The sequence below is a fragment of the Choloepus didactylus genome, chromosome 13 (assembly GCF_015220235.1).
Source record: "Choloepus didactylus isolate mChoDid1 chromosome 13, mChoDid1.pri, whole genome shotgun sequence".
NCBI lineage: Eukaryota > Metazoa > Chordata > Mammalia > Pilosa > Megalonychidae > Choloepus > Choloepus didactylus.
In genome coordinates this window covers 31996188-32017919 of record NC_051319.1, presented here as the reverse complement: position 1 = coordinate 32017919, position 21732 = coordinate 31996188, and the positions used below count along the sequence as shown (strand labels likewise).

Below are 21732 nucleotides of genomic sequence, written 5' to 3'. Positions count from 1 at the left end.
ATTTTTTGCACTTTCCATTTTATTATAAATGTACTTTGAATGCTAACTATATCGTTTGTTTATTTTCTAGAGGGGCAGTTAAGACACATAAAAACTGGGGAACCATTTGTTTTCAACTACCGGGAAGACTTACACAGATGGAACCAGAAAAGATATGAGGCTCTAGGAGAGGTATAGTCATATATATTCTTTTAATATTGTTTTCTCCAGTTTTTAATACTCAGAATAAAGATTTTGAAGCTGAAGCAGTTCATACACTGTTTCTATAAAAAGTGATTTCTAAAAAAGATTTTTGCCTTCTTTTGTTTATTTTTAGTGGTAATGTCAGAAATATAGTCTTAGTTTTATGTTTTTATGCAGATATTTCCTTTCTATGACCTTAATATTTTGTAGTGAGTCATTAGATAGGAAAACAAATTCATGCCAAATTTTAATTTTAATATTTTTAATGTTCCTAAGAGTTTGAATCCTCCACTGTGCCAGGAGGATTGAGTGTTCTTTTAAGTGCTTATCTATATGAAGAAGATTGATATTTGGGCTAATAAATTGAATCTATTCTACTTAGCTATGATTTGATAAAGGACTAGGCCTTGTAAACAGTAGGTGCCTCACATGGTATCTCTTGTAGGAACCTTTGAAAATGTTGTTTGTCATTTAGGTGAATGTTTTGTTGAAGCCAAAAGTTTTATGCATTCTGTGTCATATTAGGTCTTCATTTTAATAGAATGCACATGGATACATTTGTTCAGTGTGATAACTGGACACCTACTTTACTTTTTCCAAGGAAAAGCTAAAATTCCTATATTCCTTTTTGGCTCTGTAATGAAGTAGCCAAAATGAATTACTTGGTTAAATAATAGCATAAAGAACACATGAAACTTAATTTATATTTGCTGGAAGACAATTCTCCATGGATTCTTCACATTTTTGCATGTTTCTGAGCAGAGGCATTAACATTTTCTTTTGACTATCTTTTCATGGACATTTATTTAGGAAGCAGCTTTGGAAGACAGAGATAATGTCTCCCTCCAGGGAAGAGGGCAGATTTGTTTGCAGTCCAAGATAATAAAGTTAATGTCTCCTCCTCTGATAGAAAAGATGGGCAGTTTTGCTAGCAGCTGCCTTATGAAATTGGATTTCCTAAGTTTGTGGTTCCTTAGCTATGAGTACCACTGGTACTCAGTATCCACCTGGGCCACTCTACATCAGCCTCTTGAGACTTGAGGGGCAGGAGGAACATATGAGAACATGAAGCTCTTGCTGTGGGCTCTGCCCTGAGTAACAAAGTCCTTTGTCTCTGACCCAGGAGTCTTGTATCTTCTAGGCAGTATCCATGAAACTGTAGCAGGCAAACTTGTTAGCTTGCAAGTAGGGTAAAATCTCAGACCCTTCTCAGTTCTCGACAGTGTTCTCCAACATTTGTAACTTACATATGTTCAATGCTCTGTCAGTTTTTGCTGAACATAGAAAAAGTTTGTTCATTTCCACCTGAATTAATTATATGCTGCAAACTTAATATTTTGACTATAGAATAACTGTACTATATAGTCTTAGGGAAATTTCATAGTTTGTTTGTTTAATTGTTTGTTTTTAGATGGGGCCTACGTTTTACTCTTTTCCATAAGTCATGTCACCAGCTCACTTAGATAGCTTGCTGTTTTTTAAACATGCCTTGTCCTTTTTGGCATTTGCATCTTTTTTTACCCTCAGCCTGTGTCCTCCAGTAACATCTTTGTCAAAATCCAATCAGTGTGTATTTTAAGATCATTTCATGTGTAAATAATTCTTTTCTCCTAGGATCTTCTACCTATTTCTTTGGATGTACAGAGAGTCACAGTAAGGTCTTAGTGGTCCTTACTCCACGAGAATCAAAATATTTTTTGAGTTTTCACTTTAATGTATGTGTATATATGTTATATTTATCATATTCTGTTTTATCTGTATTACCACCTCCTGTGTGCTTGTGTTCACATTTATGTTCATGATGAACTTGGCCCCAAGTGTGACTCTGTATCACAGTTTTTAGCTTTCAGTGCTGTGTTTCTCAAATTTGTATTAGTGGTCTTCTCAGCTTCAAGTACCAATCCCTTTCTTCCCCAATATATTTATCAAAAGTAAACATAATTTCCTAGTGAAAAATAGCACAACTGAAGTCACAAGTGTAAAAGAGGGAAGTCTGGCTGTTAGAGCATTTGCTCTGTACCATCTTGCTTCAAGTGTCATATTTGGAATATTTGGTTTCCTTGATAATTCGATGTTGAAGGTTGTTTACAAATTGAATTTCATTTCCTATATCTTCGGAGTGAGTTGTATGAGCTCTAGTTATATACTAATAATGACACAATTTTCATAGTGGATTAGTTTGTTTGGTGTTCATTATTTAATGCCTATGGAGACCTGTCTTTTTATCCATATTCCATAATTTCCATCTCTGATCCATACCTTCAGAGTAGAGTTAACCAATTTGCTGTTCTTCGTTCACACTGGGTACTTTTATCTTACATTGTTTTTTCCCTTTGAAATGTCCTTTCTCCCTTTTTATGGTGCCCACCTCTACCTGCCTTCAGGTTTGGGGTCAGATCTCTCCTTCTTTAGGAAGCCTTCCCTTAACTCCTCTTCTGCAAATATTTTTTCCTTCTTTTCAGTTTCCTTTCTTCCTGCTTGCTTTTTCTTCTGATCTTGTCTTATTACAAAAATGATTTAAGGTGACTTTAAAAGATGAATACCATTTAGCAAGGTTAAAAATTAAATTAAAAATAAATATGAAAATAGATTTAAAAATGGAAAATTATGTTAGGAAAGTAAGTTGAAGCCATGAGTTTGGTATATTTCTCTTATGGTACTTATCAATCTGCATTGCATTACTTTTTTATGCATATCTTTAAGCAGTTTGAGGGAACCTTTTGTGTCTTCATGATACCCAGTAATTATTTGTTGAATAAATGAGTAAGTGTGATATTAGTATATAAAATGTTGTGTAAATTCTGGATCTGTGCATTTTAGAGAATTTCTTAATGTCAGGAATTTAAACATAAAGACCTGTATTTTCTTATTGATGGACAGGAAAATATTACGTTAATGTTAGTTTTCTTTCTTTGTAAAGCTAAGCAATTTATTGTTTTTATTCTAATTTACACTTACCTTCTAGAAGTTTCAGACTGTTAAGGCTTTGTTGTGTTGAAATTATTTGATAAAAAGAAATTATATATGTGGCATATTCTGTTAGAAATTTTTTAACCTTCATAGTCAAATTTCAGATTTTTGTTACTATAATTCAGAAAATGTAACTTCTTGTGTAACTCTCCACAGTTTTTAGAAAACAAATAAACTTTGTATTTAAATTGTGGAAATAAATTAATACTTGGTGTTACCAATATGATCTCTAATTCCAGTCAGTGAGGACCTGTGGAAAGCATCTTGCCAAGTGCTAGACATACAAGCTCTAAACAAAAGCTAGTTTCTCTCCCCTCACTGGTGGTTGTAGGGGAGGATTCAGAAGATGGTACACATTTGAGTTTTACTGCCTGGGAGACTGCCTTAATAAATGGCTTTTGATATGGTTAAGATTGAAATACTGAATATCTGGTTTGTCTTCAGCTGAGAGCTACTGTATGTTTCACAACTGCCATTTCAGTTTATGTTTATTTCTCTTTTAAGGAGATTATTATAGCAGTCATTCAGCAGAAATTGTTTTTAAAACTTGCTCCTGAAATACTCTATCATTTCTATGTAAATTAAACTTATTGTGTAAATAAAATAAACTGATGTGTCAGTTTTTAGAATACGGTATTATAACTACACAAAAGAATACTCTTTACATTTTCATAGTTACATTTTTATAGTCAAACAAATGCTTTTTCAAATATGTATATATTTTTATGCTATCCATATATAGCTTTTAAAAACATAAAAACCTTTGTAAGTTTGGATAATTTCTTTAAATTTAGAAAGATACTGTCAATTTGGGAGGTGGGAGAGGTGTGAAAGGGTAATTTTCAAAATAGAAGTCTTTAGTATGTATCTATTGGAGTTGAATACCAGGGAGTAACTTTTCTCATAGACTGAATTAATCAGAAATACTGAAAAGGCTATCATGTTAAGTAGTAAATAGTGCAAAATAGTTTAACTCATTAAGAGAGGGAAATGCTAATATCTGACAAAAGTATAGATGCATCTAACTTGTGAAATTTTTGCAACTATCACTTGCATGTCAATGTTGAATTACTGTTAAATGGAGAATTTATAATTGAGCAGAAATTCTAATGAGAGAGTGATTAGATTTTTAGATGTATTTTTCGATTTTCATGAAAAACAGGATAGAGGAAGAAGTTAACACCACAAGGAAACTATCAGCTTAAATCTAGAACGTAACACATGCTAAAAGACATTTGGCTTGGTCTCATCAAAAAGTCAATGTCATTTAAAAAAGAATAGGTATGTGTTGGAGGTGGGGGGAGACTGTTGTATATGAAAATGACAAAGCAGACCTAACAACCAACTGCAGTGTGTGAACTTTGATTGGATTTTGATTTACAAATAATACTTTAAAAACAATCCCTATACTTGTAGGGAAAATTGAAGAATTGTTAATTTTCTTAGGTATAATAATGGTATTGTGGTTATGTAGGAAAATGTCCTTATTTTCTGAGAATATGCATGTATATAATATTTAGGGGGAAAGTTACGTCTCCTGCATGTTATTTTTAAGTGCTCTTTGGAAAAAGAGATTAAAACCACCCTGAGAAATAAAGAGAAAGCATACCTGGCAAAATGTTAACAGTCATCGAATCAAGGTGGCAGGTGTACAGATACTCATTTTACTATTCTCCAGCTTTTCTGTATGTTTGAAAATTTCCAAAGCAAAATATTGAGGAAAAAGAGGGCTGTAAGAAAATTGAAGGAAGTTGTTGCATGTGAGTATGACTTGTCACCGGCAAGCTTTACTTCAGTGTTCTTGGACAGTATCATTTATTTGGGACCCTTCAAATACTAGAATTTAGAGTACTTTTCTCTCCGGTAACAGCATCCATTCTAGCAGTTTAGTTGGCTGCAAATCATTTGTTCGATTTCTTTAGAGAGGAAACTTACTCAGTATAAAGCATAAATGCCAGGCTGCCAGCCATATTACATGTAGAGTCATGCAGGGGATGAATTAGGTTGATGAGAGTTGTAAGAAACAGTACTCCATGGATCTCATGTTCCTACATATCTTGCTTGATATTGCAGGAATTCAAGGGCCTGCCCATTCTTTACCTGAGCCATTTCTAAGGGTTGTGGTTATAGTGAGCAATCTCTAGGGATGAGGTAATATCTCTCTCTGGGACAAAGAACAGGCTTGCTTATAGCTTTTTGTAAAATGTTGAGGTCCCCAAGCTCAGCTTTGACCCAAACCCACTGTGTGTGCTGCATCCACTTGGGCCTTAATCATGTTGCCCTCCAGGGAATTGAAGTCCAGGGAACCAATGCAAACATGCTGCTTTTTTCTCATGAATAATGAAGTCCTTTGTCCCTGGCCCCAGGAGTCTTGTGTCTGCTACCAAAATCCATAAAAGAGGAACAGGCTAACTTATTAGCTGTAAGTAGAGTAAAATCAAATCTCAGAACTATCAGTGACAATTGAGACTTCAGTAAATAGGTCTTCAATAATTCCTTTGTTTTCAGTATGACTTCTTACTTCCACTCTCCACTGGAACTGCATTTTCTAAGTTGAAGCCCCCGGGGTTCTGCTGGGCAAAAAACCCCGCTTTCCTTATCAATGGATGGTACTATTATTCATCCAGGTATTTAAGTCAGAAACTTCATAGTCCTTTCACTTTTTTTCATATTTAACTGGAAACCAAGTCTTGTCATTTTGCCTCTGAGCATCACATCTTTCCCCATCTCCTTTGCTGTTGGTTTGGCTTAAGTCTACGTCATCTCTAAACTAGATGATTGTGATTCTCTCCCTCCGATGTGGTCCTCAATACCTGCTTCCCTCTCACCGTTCCTATCTCTTTGAACCTATTCTCGACACTGCTTCCAGAGGTTTTGTTTAAAGCTGCAATGGATGAAGTTTGCCTGTGTTTAGAACCTTTATGTTTCCCTAGAAAATGATATTCAAACTCTGCCTTGAAATACCAGACATTTCAAGAGTTGACCCTCTTAAATTTCTGCAGCTTGATCTCTTGCCTCCTTTCTTGCCCCAATCCCTGCTCACTCTGTGCTCAAGTCATATACACCTAATTGTGGTTTCTGATGCACCATGCTGTTTTATATCTCAGCTTCTGCTCATGCAGAGAGCATTTGGTGCCAAGGATGCTGCTATACCACCCCACTCCCATCTGCTTGCAGAGTGCTTGTTCATCTTTCAAGCTTAGATCAACCTCTAAAAAAGCTTTCTTTCATCCACATTGGATAGAATTGATGAATCTCTCCTTTGTATCTCTGTGTGCTTTTTTTTTTCCCCCCTATTTTTCTACTCATCAATCCATAAACTAGACAAATGGGAGTGTGGTCCTTACGGCTTTCCCAATCCCATTGTCACCCCTCATAAGCTACATTTTTATACAATTGTCTTCGAGATTCATGGGTTCTGGGTTGTAGTTTGATAGTTCCAGGTATCTACCACCAGCTACCCCAATTCTTTAGAACCTAAAAAGGGTTGTCTAAATTGTGCTAAGAGTGCCCACCAGAGTGACCTCTCAGCTCCTTTTGGAATCTCTCTGCCACTAAAGCTTGTTTCATTTCCTTTCACATCCCCCTTTTGGTCAAGAAGATGTTCTCCATCCCACGATGCTGGGTCTACATTCTTCCCTGAGAGTCATTCCACGTTGCCAGGGAGATTCACTCCCTTGGGTGTCTGATCCCACGTAGCGGGGAGGGCAGTGATTTCACCTTTCAAGTTGGCTTAGGTAGAGAGAGAGGGCCACATCTGAGCAACAAAGAGGCATTCGGGAGGAGGCTCTTAGGCACAATTATAGGGAGGCCTAGCCTCTCCTTTGCAGCAACAGTCTTCCCAATGGTAAATTCTGTGGTAGAGGGCTCAACCCATCAAACCACCAGTCCCCTAAGTCTGTGGTCATCTTACAATCATTGAGGTGGGGTAGGCCAATACCCCTGCATTCTACACAGGCTCCTCAAGGGGGCTCTGCATATTTTTTTCCTTTTTTTTTTTTTAACTTTTTTTTTTTTTTAAATCAACTGCATGAAAAATAAAAAAATAAAAAAAATAATTAAAAAAAATACAATAAACAAACATTTCAAAGAGACCATAACAAGGGAGTAAGAAAAAGACAACTAACCTAAGATAACTACTTTACTTCCAACATGTTCCTACTCTACCCCAAGAAAGTTACCTAATATAGCAACATTTCTGTGAATTTGTTCCTACTAAACCCATCAGAAATTAACAGACCATAGTCATTCCTGGGCACTCCCAGAACGTTAAATTTACCCATGATAGCTTATCTGTTCTTCTTGGATTATTGTTCCCCCTTCCTTAATTGCTCTCTATCACTAGTTCCCCTACATTCTACATTCTAAACCATTTGTTTTACATTTTTCAAAGTTCACATTAGTGGTAGCATATAGTGTTTCTCTTTTTGTGCCTTGCTTATTTCGCTCAGCATTATGTCTTCAAGGTTCATCCATGTTGTCATATGTTTCACCAGATCGTTCCTTCTTACTGCCGTGTAGTATTCCACCATGTGTATATACCACATTTTATTTATCCACTCATCTGTTGAAGGACATTTGGGTTGTTTCCATCTCTTAAGAATTGTGAATAATGCTGCTATGAACATTGGCATACAGATATCTGTTCATGTCACTGCTTTCCCCTCTTCCAGGTATATACCGAGAAGTCCAATCGCTGGGTCGAATGGTAACTCTATATCTAGTTTTCTAAGGAACTGCCAGACTGACTTCCAGAGTGGCTGAACCATTATACAGTCCCACCAACAATGAATAAGAGTTCCAATTTCTCCACATCCCCTCCAGCATTTGTAGTTTCCTGTTTGTTTAATGGCAGCCATTCTAATCGGTGTGAGATGGAATCTCATTGTGGTCTTAATTTGCATCTCTCTAATAGCTAGTGAAGCTGAACATTTTTTCATGTGTTTCTTGGCCATTTGTATTTCCTCTTCAGAGAACTGTCTCATCATATCTTTTGCCCATTTTATAATTGGGCTGTCTGTACTATTGTCATTGAGTTGTAGGATTTCTTTATATATGCAAGATAACAGTCTTTTGTCAGTTACATGGTTTCCAAAAATTTTTTCCCATTGAGTTGGCTGCCTCTTTACCTTTTTGACAAATTCCTTTGAGATACAGAAACTTCTATTTTTTCTTTTGTTGCTTGTGCTTTGGGTATAAAGTCTAGGAAGTGTCCACCTAATACAAGATCTTGAAGATGTTTTCCTACATTATCTTCTAGGAGTTTCATGGTACTTTCTTTTATATTGAGATCTTTCGTCCATTTTGAGTTAATTTTTGTGTAGGGTGTGAGGTAGGGGTCCTCTTTCATTCTTTTGGATATGGATATCCAACTCTCCCAGCCCCATTTGTTGAAAAGACCATTATGACCCAGTTCAGTGACTTTGGGGGCCTTATCAAAGATCAGTCGGCCATAGATCTGAGGTCTATCTCCGAATTCTCAATTCGATTCCCCTGATCTATATGTCTATCTTTGTGCCAGTACCATGCTGTTTTGACTACTGTGGCTTTATAATAAGCTTCAAAGTCAGGGAGTGTAAGTCCTCCCACTTCGTTTTTCTTTTTTAGAGTGTCTTTAGCAATTCGAGGCATCTTCCCTTTCCAAATAAATTTGATAACTAGCTTTTCCAAGTCTGCAAAGTAGGTTGTTGGAATTTTGATTGGGATTGCATTGAATCTGTAGATGAGTTTGGGTAGAATTGACATCATAGTGACATTTAGCCTTCCAATCCATGAACACAGAATATTTTTCCATCTTTTAAGATCCCCTTCTATTTCTTTTTAGTAGAGTTGTGTAGTTTTCTTTGTATAGGTCTTTTACATCTTTGGTTAAGTTTATTCCTAGGTACTTGATTTTTTTAGTTGCTATTGAAAATGGTATTGTTTTTTTGGGTGTCTCTTCAGTTAGGTCATTTCTAGCATATAGAAGCATTACTGACTTATGTGCATTAATCTTGTATCCTGCTAGTTTGCTAAATTTGTTTATTAACTCCAGTAGCTGTATGGTCGATTTCTCAGGGTTTTCCAGATATAAGAGCATATCATTTGCATAAATGACAGTTTTACTTGTTCGTTTCCAAATTGGATGCCTTTTATTTCTTTGTCTTGCCGGATTGCCCTAGCTAGCACTTCCAGCGCAATGTTGAATAACAGTGGTGACAGCGGGCATCCTTGTCTTGTTCCTGATCTTAGAGGGAAGGCTTTCAGTCTCTCACCATTGAGTACTATGCTGGCTGTGGGTTTTTCATATATGCTTTTTATCATATTGAGGAAGTTTCCTTCAATTCCTACCTTTTGAAGTGTTTTTATCAAAAAGGGATGTTGGATTTTGTCAGATGCTTTTTCAGCATCTATTGAGATGATCAATTGATTTTTCCCTTTTGAATTGTTAATGTGTTGTAATACATTGATTGATTTTCTTATGTTGAACCATCCTTGCATGCCTGGAATGAACCCTACTTGGTCATGGTGTATGATTTTTTTAATGTGTCTTTGGATTCGATTTGCAAGTATTTTGTTGAGGATTTTTGCTTGTGTATTCATTAGGGAGATTGGCCAGTAGTTTTCCTTTTTTGTAGCATCTTTGCCTGGTTTTGGTATTAAATTGATGTTAGCTGCATAAAATGAGTTAGGTAGTGTTCCATTTTCTTCAATGTTTTGGAAGAGTTTAAGTAAGATTGGTGTCAGTTCTTTCTGGAAAGTTTGGTAGAATTCCCCTGTGAAGCCATCTGGCCCTGGGCATTTATTTGTGGGAAGTTTTTTGATGACTGATTGGATCTCTTTGCTTGTGATGGGTTGGTTGAGGTCTTCTATTTCTTCTCTAGTCAGTCTAGGTTGTTTATATGTTTCCAGGAAATTGTCCATTTCCTCTACATTATCCAGTTGGTTGCCATACAGTTGTTCATAGTATCCTCTTATAATTTTTTTAATTTCTTCAGGATCTGCAGTTATGTCACCTTTTTCATTCATTATTTTGTTTGTATGGGTCTTCTCTCTTTTTGATTTTGTCAGTCTAGCTAGGGGCTTGTCAATCTTGTTGATCTTTTCAAAGAACCAACTTTTGGTGGTATTTATCCTCTCTATTGTTTTTTTGTTCTCTATGTCATTTATTTCTGCTTTCATCCTTGTTATTTCTTTTCTTCTACTTGGTTTATTATTAGTTTGCTGTTCATTTTCTAGCTTCTGCAGTTGATCCATTAGTTCTTTGATTTTGGCTCTTTCTTCCTTTTTAATATATGCATTTAGTGCTCTAAATTTCCCCCTCAGTACTGCTTTTGCTGCATCCCATAGGTTTTGATACGTTGTGTTCTCATTTTCATTTGTCTCTATATATTTAGCAATTTCTCTTGCTATTTCTTCTTTAACCCACTGATTGTTTAGGAGTGTGTTGTTTAACCTCCAGGTATTTGTGAATTTTCTAAGTCTCTGATGGTTATTGACTTCTAATTGTATTCCATTGTGGTCGGAGAATGTGCTTTGAATAATTTCAATCTTTTTAAATTTATTGAGCCTTGTTTTATGTCCCAGCATATGATCTATTCTGGAGAAAGTTTCATGAACACTATATAAGAATGTGTATCCTGGTGATTTGGGATGTAATATTCTATATATGTCTGTTAAATCTAATTCATTTATCAGATTGTTTAGGTTTTCAATTTCCTTATTGGTCTTCTGTCTGGTTGATGTATCTATAGGAGAGAGTGATGTGTTGAAGTCTCCCACAATTATTGTGGAAACATCAGTTGCTTCCTTTAGTTTTGCCAGTGTTTGTCTCATGTATTTTGTGGCACCTTGATTGGGTGCATAAACATTTATGATTGTTACTTCTTCTTGTTGAATTGCCCCTTTTATTAGTATGTAGTGGCCTTCTTTGTCTCTCAAAACATCCTTGCATTTAAAGTCTATTCTATCTGAGATTAATATTGCTACATCTGCTTTCTTTTGGCTGTAGCTTGCATGAAATATTTTTTTCCATCCTTTCACTTTCAATTTCTTTGTGTCCCTGTGTCTAAGATGAGTGTCTTTTATGCAACATATTGATGGTTCATTTTTTTAATCCATTCTGTGAATCTATATCTTTTAATTGGGGAGTTTAATCCATTTATATTCAACGTTATAACCGTGAAAGGCATTTCTTGAATCAGCCATCTTATCCTTTGGTTTATGTTTGTTATGTATATTTTCCCCCTCTCTGTATTAATATCCTTTAATGTACCCATACCATATCTCTTTAGTACTGAACCTTTCTCCAAGTCTCTCTGTCCTTTCTTTGTTTCTCTGTCTGTAGGGCTCCCTTTAGTATCTCCAGTAGGGCAGGTCTCTTGTTAGCAAATTCTCTCAGCATTTGTTTGTCTGTGAAAAATTTAAGCTCTCCCTCAAATTTGAAGGAGAGCTTTGGTGGATAAAGTATTCTTGGTTGGAAATTTTTCTCACTCAAAATTTTAAATATATCGTGCCACTGCCTTCTCGCCTCCCTGGTGGCTGCTGAGTAGTCACTACTTAGGCTTATGCTGTTTCCTTTGTATATGGTGAATTGCTTTTCTCTTGCTGCTTTCAGAACTTGCTCCTTCTCTTCTGTGTTTGACAGCATGATCAGCATATGTCTTGGAGTGGGTTTATTTGGATTTATTCTATTTGGAGTTCACTGGGCATTTATGATTTGTGTATTTATGGTGTTTAGAAGATTTGGGAAGTTTTCCCCAACAATTTCTTTGAATACTCCTCCTAGACCTTCACCCTTTTCTTCCCCTTCTGGAACACCAATGATTCTCATATTCGGACGTTTTATGTTATCTATCATATCCATGAGGTCCATTTCGATTTTTTCAATTTTTTTCCCGATTCTTTCTTTTGTGCTTTCATTTTCCATTCTGTCATCTTCCAGATCACTGATTCGTTGTTCAACTTCCTCTAGTCTTGTACTATGAGTATCCAGAATCTTTTTAATTTGGTCAGCAGTTTCTTTAATTTCCATAAGATCATCTATTGTTTTATTTAGTCTTGCAATGTCTTCTTTATGCTCTTCTAGGGTCTTCTTGATATCCTTTGTATCCCGTACTATGGTCTCATTGTTAATCTTTAGTTCTTTGATTAGTTGTTCTATGTACTTTGTCTCTTCTGATATTTTGATTTGGGTGCTTGGGCTTGGGTTATCCATATCATCTGGTTTTTTCATATGATTTATAATTTTCTGTTGTTTTTGGCCTCTTGGCATTTGCTTAACTTGATAGGGTTCTTTTAGGATTTGTAGACCAATTGAAGTCCTTATGTCTAATTTATCAGATCTACAGCTTCATGGAGTACACTTTCTCTAACTAACCAGCAGATGGCGTCCATGAGCCACCTGTTCTCCACAAGGCAGTTCTCCCCTGCTTTGCCTTTGTGGTGAGTGGGGGAGTGAGTCTTGTGGGGTCCAATTGGTGTACTAAGCTTGCGTGTGTAGTCGGTGTTGCCTGCCCTGTATATGGGGCATGTCTGGGTGGTCAGGGAGTGGGGTGGCTCTAACAATCAAATCTCCCTGGTGTTCCTGGAGTTTTAAAGCTGCTGCAATAGTCTAATCCTTCAGTTCAGTCCTGCCACAGTTTGTCTCTGCCACTGACCCACAAGTCCTTGGTATTGGCGTATGGCTCCTGAGACTTGCGAGTGGGTCCCTCTTCCAGGCCGTGCACCCCCTGGTCCTCTGTTGAGGGATGACTGTGCTATGTCACAGGTGAGTGCCATCCCCCCAGGGCGGTTCTGGGCTGCTGGGCTGTGTAGGGAGGCTCCCAGTCTGCTGAAATGATGGCTGAATGGGGCTTTGTTAATTCACACTGCTCCACCTTCCCAACTCTGGGACAACCAGCTGAGGTTGCAGGGAAGGCTAATGTCCACGCCCAGTTTTGTGGTGTGTGCATGTTATTTGAAGCACTTCCGTCACACTGGGTTGTCTGGGGCAGCTCTGGGCTATGGGGCTGGTGACAGGCAGGAGTGTTTCCTGTCCACCATGATGATGGCTGTGAGCAGACACCCCCCTTTTCTTGGGAAGTTGTGATGTTTAGTGAGTTTTCTCAGCCACTGGATTATTGCCTTTTGTCTCAGAGCTCTCTTAGTTCTGCTCTTGTCTTGACCTGCCCAAATTGCAAGTCTTTGAAGCTTTCTGTATTGTGCTTCTTAGAGTAATTGTTTTAGAAACAGAAAAAAAAAAAGAAAAAAAAAAAAAAAGCCCTCCTGGCAGTTCTAATGGGTTATTGAAATGCTAAGAGGCAAAGCAATTAGGGCCATTAAGGAAAGATCCAGGGGGCAGGGAGATTAGTTTTTCTTCGGGATTTGCATATGAGCCTCAGGGCCTGAGCTCTGCCCTTCCCCTTTCTATGATCACTAGAACTCCAAAAATCCTCCTCTTTTATTTTGGAGTTTTTCTTTGCTTTTTTTTTGCTATACCTTTCTCCTCTCTGCTGGGCTGGCTGCTCTCAGATTCTCTGGTGTCTGGTCTCAGTCTATCTATGGTTGGAGTTCGGATCAGTAGAATGAATTTCCAATAAAAGCTGCCACTGCAGTTCTCCCTTCTCCTTCCCACCGCTGATGGCCCCTCCTCCCACGGGACTGAGCCTGGCAGGGAGGGGCGCGGGTCCCCTGGCCGCAAAAACTTACAGATTTCGCTGATCTCAGCAGTTCGACGTGTTCACGAGTGTTGTATGAAGTATGCCCAAAGTCAAATTGCTCTGTGGTGTCCAGTCCATGCAGTTCCTGGCTTTCTACCTAGTTTCCTGGAGGAGTAACTAAAACATACAGCTCACCAATCTGCCATCTTGCCCCGCCTCCCCATTGTGTGCTTTTAAAATAATTCTATTATAGCATCTATCATACTTTATTTCCTTTTGTGTTTAATATATCTTTCTCCTTTTTTTAGATTTGTTGGTAGAGTTCCCTTTGCTAAAGTTAGATGGGTACTGATCACATCTAGATGTAATTTAGTCGGAATATGCCCTAAGACCTCCCATAGTCTTCCTCAGGCTCAGGATGGGGTCATTCCTTATGGAGATTCAAGCACACTGTATGATGCTTACTGCTTTATTCCCATGTGAACCCATCATTTGTTTCTATCCTGTTCAATAGCTTTCTGTGAACAGAAGCATGGGTGGGGTGATACCACTATGGCATGATAGGAATGCAATTGCTATATTTTGTCCATTATAGCCAGAAACCTTTCCAAGCATTTGGTCAGTATAGTTTATAGTTGAACAGTGATTAGTCTGCTGAGAGTTGTAATATACAACTGTAATTCCTGAAAATGCATTCCCAAATGACACCCTTTGTAGTAGATGTAACCTAAAAAATAAGAATCAAAAGATGCTGGCACCTAACTAAATTTCCATTCAGTCTTCAACAACTGGTCCTGTTCATCCTCTTGGCAAATGTCCAAAACGTGTTTCATTATGATACCACACAGGTTTTTAATTCAGAATGCCATTAGCCTTTGTCAGGTTGCAAAGAAAGTGATCTTGGCAAAAACATGGTTTCACCCTTCAGGCATCTGATATAATTGTTCTAAGATAATATTATTCTCTTCCTTTGAGTGTAATGTTTGATTTCCCTCGTTGTGTAAATCGTTTATTCATTCATTTACCCTCAGCTACTATTTCTTCTTCTTTCCATTTGTCATTGATTTTAATCCAAATCTTTCCACTTTTGGAAGGGACATTGGTTATATCCATGGTTCTGGCCTGGTTGGCCAGCAATTAGTTTCCCTTTCAGTTCATTCCCATTCACATAGGGTAGGGTTCACAGACATTGAACTAGTGGGCTAATTTGGCCACTAAGCAATATAGCTGCAGTCATGGTCCACCCCAGTTTTGCCAGATGGAATGAAAGCATAATCCATCCTATCAGGCCCTCCGGAATTCTGGAATAAAGGTTAAATGGTATAGTTATTCAGAGGTGATTATAGTTACACTTACAGTTTATTTCAGTAAATGAATACAAAGCAAAATCAGTGAAGGGAAAAGGCACATGGAGCAAAGCCTAGAGGAAACCAGCTGCAAATTTCCACGAGTCCTCTCCCAGTGGTGTTACATAGGAGATACTTAATCCCTCCAACAATGAGTTGTAATAACAAATGCAAAGTGGTTTCTACCAGGGAAGTTCACCTGAGCCTAGAAATTCAGGGGTTTTATCGAGGGTTGATCATGTAAGCCAATAATGCCTGCATGACTGATTGTAGTTACTGAAGTTTGACTCCCAGAAGCAGGGAAGTGCTCAACATAAACCACATTTTTGTTGCACAGACTAAAAATTTGGTACAGTGTGGTTTTAAGACCCCAAGTATGCAAAATACTCATCTGTTAGAACATTCCAAGAGCTGAATTCCCAGGAACCAGCCAAGGGACAGTCATGAAAATAAGCTCTTATTGGGAATGTAGGTTTGAGCTACTCAGGCCTGCACACTATGCCGTTAGCTTCTTAAGAGATGAAACCAGGTTATCTTTCATCCCTTGCACCAGCAAAGTTTCTCTAATGTGTACTTAATGTGTGGTAGCCAATAAATGTTCATTAAAGGAATGGGAATGACTTTACCTTTTGATTGGAACAAAAACCTAGAGTGGGGTATAACTGGCTGACAGTCACTAGACATGACCCAGCTTCAGCCTTGAATTTAGTTCCAGTCAAGTGATAGGCCTCTGACTCTAGACCTTATGTTTGATCTTAAGCTCTATCTTAAAACTTAGACTTAATTTTTTTCTTCATAGTCATACCTTTTGGTTTGCTCACTGAGGGAGTATTTCAGGCTAGGCTGTTCCTTGGATGGAGTATGTCTCCAGCTGTCATTAGTGGAAAGGAAGGCAAGAGAAAAAGTATTTGGAATGGTACTTTGATTTTGCCACTGTGACCAACAGAATTGAAGGCACCCATTACGAGACAAGAGTATTGTTTCCCATTGTTCTGCTCTTCTGCAAACACTGTGTATAGTCCATTATTTCTCATTTCTTATCCTTTTCTCAGATGACCTGTAATCTAGAATGCTTCCTTTTTAGTTTAGTTCCTCTTTAGTTTAAAGATTGTACCTTTAAATTGGGGGTGGTGAGGGTGGTGGTGAGCATTTAATAAGAAAAGTTTCTCCTGTTTGTTATATAAAAACAGCAAACTAACAGGTAGTCTTTTTTTTTTTTTTTAAAAAAAGTCTTTTCCCCCCATTCCTCTTAATTAAGCCACAAAAGATTTGATAATTATTTCTCTCTTCACACTTGTTTTCACAGTGGCCAGTTGAAAAGTAAGCTATGGCTATGATGCAGCTATGAGAGAAAACAAGGTGCTAAAAAATCCCCAAAGAATAAAATCTTTTCCTACATGAGTCATATTATGAGTAGAGATAAAGAACTTTTTTGATTTCGTTGATCAGATTAGCAGGTGTTGCATTTAGCAGTTCTCTCATAATAATGTCTTCCTTTAGATATTAATTGTCCTGTTATTGGCCCGTTAAAAGGTAGGATGATAGAGAATATATAATTTTTCCTGATGAATTAAGTTAGCTGGTTACAGAATAGATAAGGTGAATAAACTGATAATGCCAATATAAAAAGGAAGAAAATTCAATGATTTAGGTCAGATGAGGAATAGTTAGTTCCTTAATAACCACTGAAAGCAAGACAATGGTGTGAGTTGGTTACAGATAAGTTGATGGTTTGTAGTAAGACTGAGCTGACAGAGTAATTGAGAATAAGCAGGTATGTGTGTGTATATGTGTGTGTGTGTATATATATATATATTTTACAAAGTTAGCATTTACAAACTTAATGAGAGGACAATATCAACTAAGGTAGGCAATTAGTACTTAGGTAAGATTTCCAAAGGAGACTAGGCCTGAGCTGCCGGTAGTGTTGTTGGTTAGCAGTTTTAGTCTTGTATGACAGGTAGCTGTCACTTCGCAGCAACCATTCGTTGAGAATCAGTTCGTTGCCTGCTGTCAGTAGCCCATGTGAAATGTATAGACCGACAGACTGGATACACAATGCCTCAACCTGCTGAAGTGGGTGTCCACTCCTCCACACTCTTGAGTTTTAAGATAGAGTGTTAAGGTATAAGAGTTATAAGTAGGCTCGATTTGCATGCATTTTATAAGAAAATTTAAAGGCAAAGAATTAATTCATGCTATCACTGCAATGCATTATTTTTTGCTCTTTTAAATATTTGGTCTGTGATTTTTCCCTTATAACAGTTATTTTTGGAGCTGTTTCACATACAAAGTGTCATCCACACAAAGATTTTCAGGACCTAAACCTATCTTACAAGTAGTTAATTACCTATATTAAAAGTGAGTTGTAAATTAATGTCCTTCTTTTGTCCAGTCTGACCCTTTACAAGTAAGTTGTTTCATACATGTGTGATGATAAAGGCTGTTTATGTAAGCTATTGGAACTGGGTAGTGAGGAGTAGGTATGTTTGCATAAATTTTATGTGATTATTAACTTTTTTGATATTATTTTATGAATCATTACAGAGGTACCCACACAATCATAATTGACATCATGGGTTATAAAATACTATATGTAGGTGATTCAGTGGTCAATAGCAAAAATCAATTTGCCTAGTTTCTGTTTTCTCTCTCTTTTTTTTTACCCCTATATTGAATGTGTAGTTATGCTGTAGATCCCCAGCCCATCATCTGTCATTCATCTTTTACCTCACCTTCATCTTTTATCTCATTTTCTCCATTGGCTTTTTCCAGGCAACATTTAAACATGCACAAGTCTCTCTCATCTTAATGTTTTTTAGCCCTTGTTTTGTTTACTCACTTAACAATATTTGACATTGTGACTTCTTTCCTTTCAGGAAATTTATCTTAACTATGTTCTCATGTTATCCCTTTCCCCTGTTTTCTTATGTGACACCCATTCTCTATCTCCTTTGCAGCATCTTTTTCTTTTATCTACCCTCTCAGTGTTAGGTTTGTCAGGGCTCAGTCCTAGGTCTTCTGTTTTTCTCACTCTGTATACTTCTCCTGGGTGAATGCATCTCCTACCATGGGTTCTAATACCGTCTCTGTACCATTTGATTCCCATAGCCATATCTATATATTTCTATCTGCTTTGGACTGAATATCTTCATTTAGGTATTTCATTAGGCACTTCACACTCTGCATGTACAAAACTGAACTGATTGATCATATTTCCACTCCCCAGGAAAAGTGATCCCATACACCACTAATCTATCTATTCACACAGGACAGGTATCTAGGAATTAAGTTGGAGTTTCTCCTTTCCCTCAGTCTACACAGCTAGCTGATCACCTAGTTTACCTCATGATTATTCTTCTAATCCTTTCCTGATGCCAAGACCATCTTAGCCCAGGCTTCTTTCATTCATTCATTCATTCTTTCATTCATTCTTTCAGTCAGTCAGCCATTAATTTAACAAGTATTTTTTAGGTTTGCTGGGTAGACTAAACAGTGTTCTAGGTAATGGAGAGATCGCACAATTAAACAGATAGAAACCTCTGCCCTTGTAGAGATTGCATTCCAATGTAGGAGGAGGACATAGATAATAAACTAAATAAGTTAAATAGGTAATATTAATATTTAGATGGTATTTTGATTTGCTAAAGGTGCTGTACTGCAATATACCAGAAATGGGTTGGCTTTTATAAAGGGTATTTATTAACTTAAAATTATTGTTCTTAGGCCATGAAAATATCCAACTTATGGCATCAACAGGGTGATACTTGGACTCTGAAGACAGGCTGCTGGCATGTGGGGCACCTCTGTCACATGGGAAGGCACATGGCTGGCATCTGCTGGTCGTTCTGTCCTGGGTTTTGTTACTTTCAGCTTCTGGCTTCAGTGGCTTCCTCTCTGTTTTCTGTGGGTCTTCTCTTAGCTTCTCTGGGGCTTTTCTATGTGAGCTTCTCTTGATTTCATCTCTTAGCTTCTGTTTGTGTTTTGTCCTCTTATAAAGGACTCCAGCAAGAGGATCAAGATGCATCCTGAATGAGCCAGGTCACATCTCAATTGAAAGAACCTAATCAGTCCCACAGGAGTTGGTTAAAAGAGCATGGTCTTTTCTGGGGGTACATAACAGCTTCAAACTACCAGAAAAGATCATGTTCTTAAAGCTACTCATTCCTGTGGGTGTAGGCCTATTGTGGGTAGGAACCTTTGGTTAGATTATTCATGTAAGGCATGCTCCAGGTTTGTCTTTATCCTCTTACTGGAGTCCTGTATACGAGATGAAATTCAGAGAAGCGCACAGAGAAGCTGAGAGAGAAAAGCCAGAGAAGTTTAGAGAGATGGGCACACAGAAAACAGAGAGAAACCACAGAAACACAGAGGAAGTCACTGAAGCCAGAAGCTGAAAGCAGTGAAACCCGGGAGAGAAGGGAGAGACCAGCAGATATTGTCATGTGCCTTGAGGATTGCTGGTAGCTGTTCTTCAGGAAGAAAGCATCACCTGTTGAGCCTTTATTTGAACATTCTCATGGCCTCAGAACTGTAAACTTGTAAGTTAATAAATCCCCATTATGAAGGCCAATTCATTTCTAGTATATTGCTTTTCATCAACCTTAGCAAACTAAAACAGATTGTGATGTGTCTTTTAGAAAAAAATGAAGTTATGGAACAGGATGAGTTGAGCAATAGAAAGAATCAAGGAATACTTCAACATGAAGTAGTTGAGGAGATGAGGAATCAGTAATGGAGACTGCAAAGACTAGGCCATTGAGGCACGCAGGACCATCCAAAGAACATGTATCAAGAAGGAGGAATGATGAAGTGACCATTAGATTCAGTCACACGGAGGTCAGTGAAGGTGTTCTGGTTGGAGTTCTCTTGACTCATCTCCTGGGCTCACGTGCATCTTGTCACTCTGTTCTCCACTCTGAAGCCAGAGTGATTTTCTGAAATCACAAACTTTATCTGCTATTTCTCATTGACCGTAGGGTAAAGTTCAAGCTTCTTAATTCGGCCTGCAAAACCCCATGTGACCTGTTGTAGCTTCATATGCCTTTATCATACTCTACTCTTAAGCTATTATGAACTTTTTTAGTTATTTGAAGTTATTTTCCTCACAGCTTTAATATATTTTCTCTTTTTTGCATGAAACGCTTGTTCCTTCTTTCATCTCTTTAACTGCTACTCATCCTCAAGTAATACCCTAAGTATCACTCCTTCTCTGAGCCTGTTATTAGGTTACAGTCTCAGAGATCCTGATATTTACTGTCATAATTCATATTACACTTTGTTTTTGTTCGTTTGTTTTGTTTTTTCAAATTTAATGTCTCTGTCTCAGACACTTGTTTCTCTTAAGACTGTAAGTTAAATGAGGTCAGGGTCCCTATTCATTTGGTTTATAGCAGTTTTCCTTGCTCCAGGAGCAAAGACTGGCACAGGACTAGCACTTAATAACATTTGTTGAATGAGTATTGAATAAAACAAGAATGTCAGTATTACTATGGGATTTGAATAAAACAAGAATGCCTAATATTACTATGGGATTTGAAGCATTTTTACTGTTTCAGTCAGTTGTGACTTAGGATATATATTTTTATGTAAAATGAGAAGATTTAGCATTCAAATAGTAATAAATCCCCCTTTTTTAAAAAGTGTGTATTTAGTACAAAAATCTAGCAGGAAAAATTGCTACAAAAGCCAAAGAATGTGAGAAAGGGAGGTAACGTATAATGTTTTCCTAAAAGTGCTACATTTCTATAGATTGGAAAAGAGAATACTCTGGAGAGCTTGATCATAGTTCATAGATCCCTTCAAGGTAACATTATAAATGAAGGAAGGGAATTTATTCTCTGAAGATTGTGGGAAAGCAGCATTTGCCTGAAGGTAAGGAAAGAAAAGTTTAAGGTGAACATTTAGAAAAAAAATCTCCACTTATTTACTGAGAGAGCTGATGGACAATGGGAAGCCTTAGAAGCACTCAGAGCAGTGACTTTGAAGGTTCCGTAGTCAAGAAATAACTAACAATAGTACAGACAGCCCAATTATAAAATGGGCAAAAAAAATATGAAAAAACAGTTCCTCTGAAGAGGAAATACAAATGACTAAAAAACACATGAAAAAATGTTCATCTTTACTGGCTATTAGAGAGATGCAAATTAAAACCACAATGAAATATCATCTCACACCAATTAGAATGGCTGCCATTAAACAAACAGGAAACTACAGATGCTGGAGAGGATGTGGAGAAACTGGAACTCTTATTTATTGTTGGTGACCTGCATAATGGTGCAGCCACTCTGGAAGACAGTCTGGCGGTTCCTTAGAAAACTAGCTACCCTTTGGTCCAGCAATTGCACATCTTGGTATATACCTGGAAGATCTGAAAGCAGTGACACAGGTAGTTGCACACGAATGTTCATAGAGGCATTATTCACAATTGCCAAGAAATGGAAACAATCCAAATGCCCTTCAACAGATGAGTGGATAAACAATATGTGGTTCATACACTCAGTGGAATACTGTGCAGCAATAAGGAATGAAGTCGTGAAACATATGATAACTTGGATGAGCATTGAAGACATAATACTGAGTGAAGTAAGCCAGACACAAAAAGAGAGATATTG

At 37.4% G+C, this 21732-nt stretch overlaps 1 protein-coding gene across 21 annotated transcripts in view; it reads left to right on the top strand.

Moving 5' to 3' along the window:
• FAM172A (family with sequence similarity 172 member A) overlaps window positions 1-21732 on the top strand; it is a 546681-nt gene that overhangs the window by 70695 nt on the left and 454254 nt on the right. For 18 of the 21 annotated variants that reach the window (XR_005211300.1, XR_005211303.1, XR_005211304.1 and 15 more), the window contains one exon: window positions 71-171. The exons of the other annotated variants lie outside the window; for them this stretch is intronic. Coding sequence is in view for 15 of the 18 variants with exons in the window: in XM_037800716.1 (XP_037656644.1) it covers window positions 71-171 (101 nt within the window). In the remaining 3 variants the exon portion in view is untranslated. The remainder of the gene's footprint in view (window positions 1-70; window positions 172-21732) is intronic. 21 annotated transcript variants of the gene reach the window in all.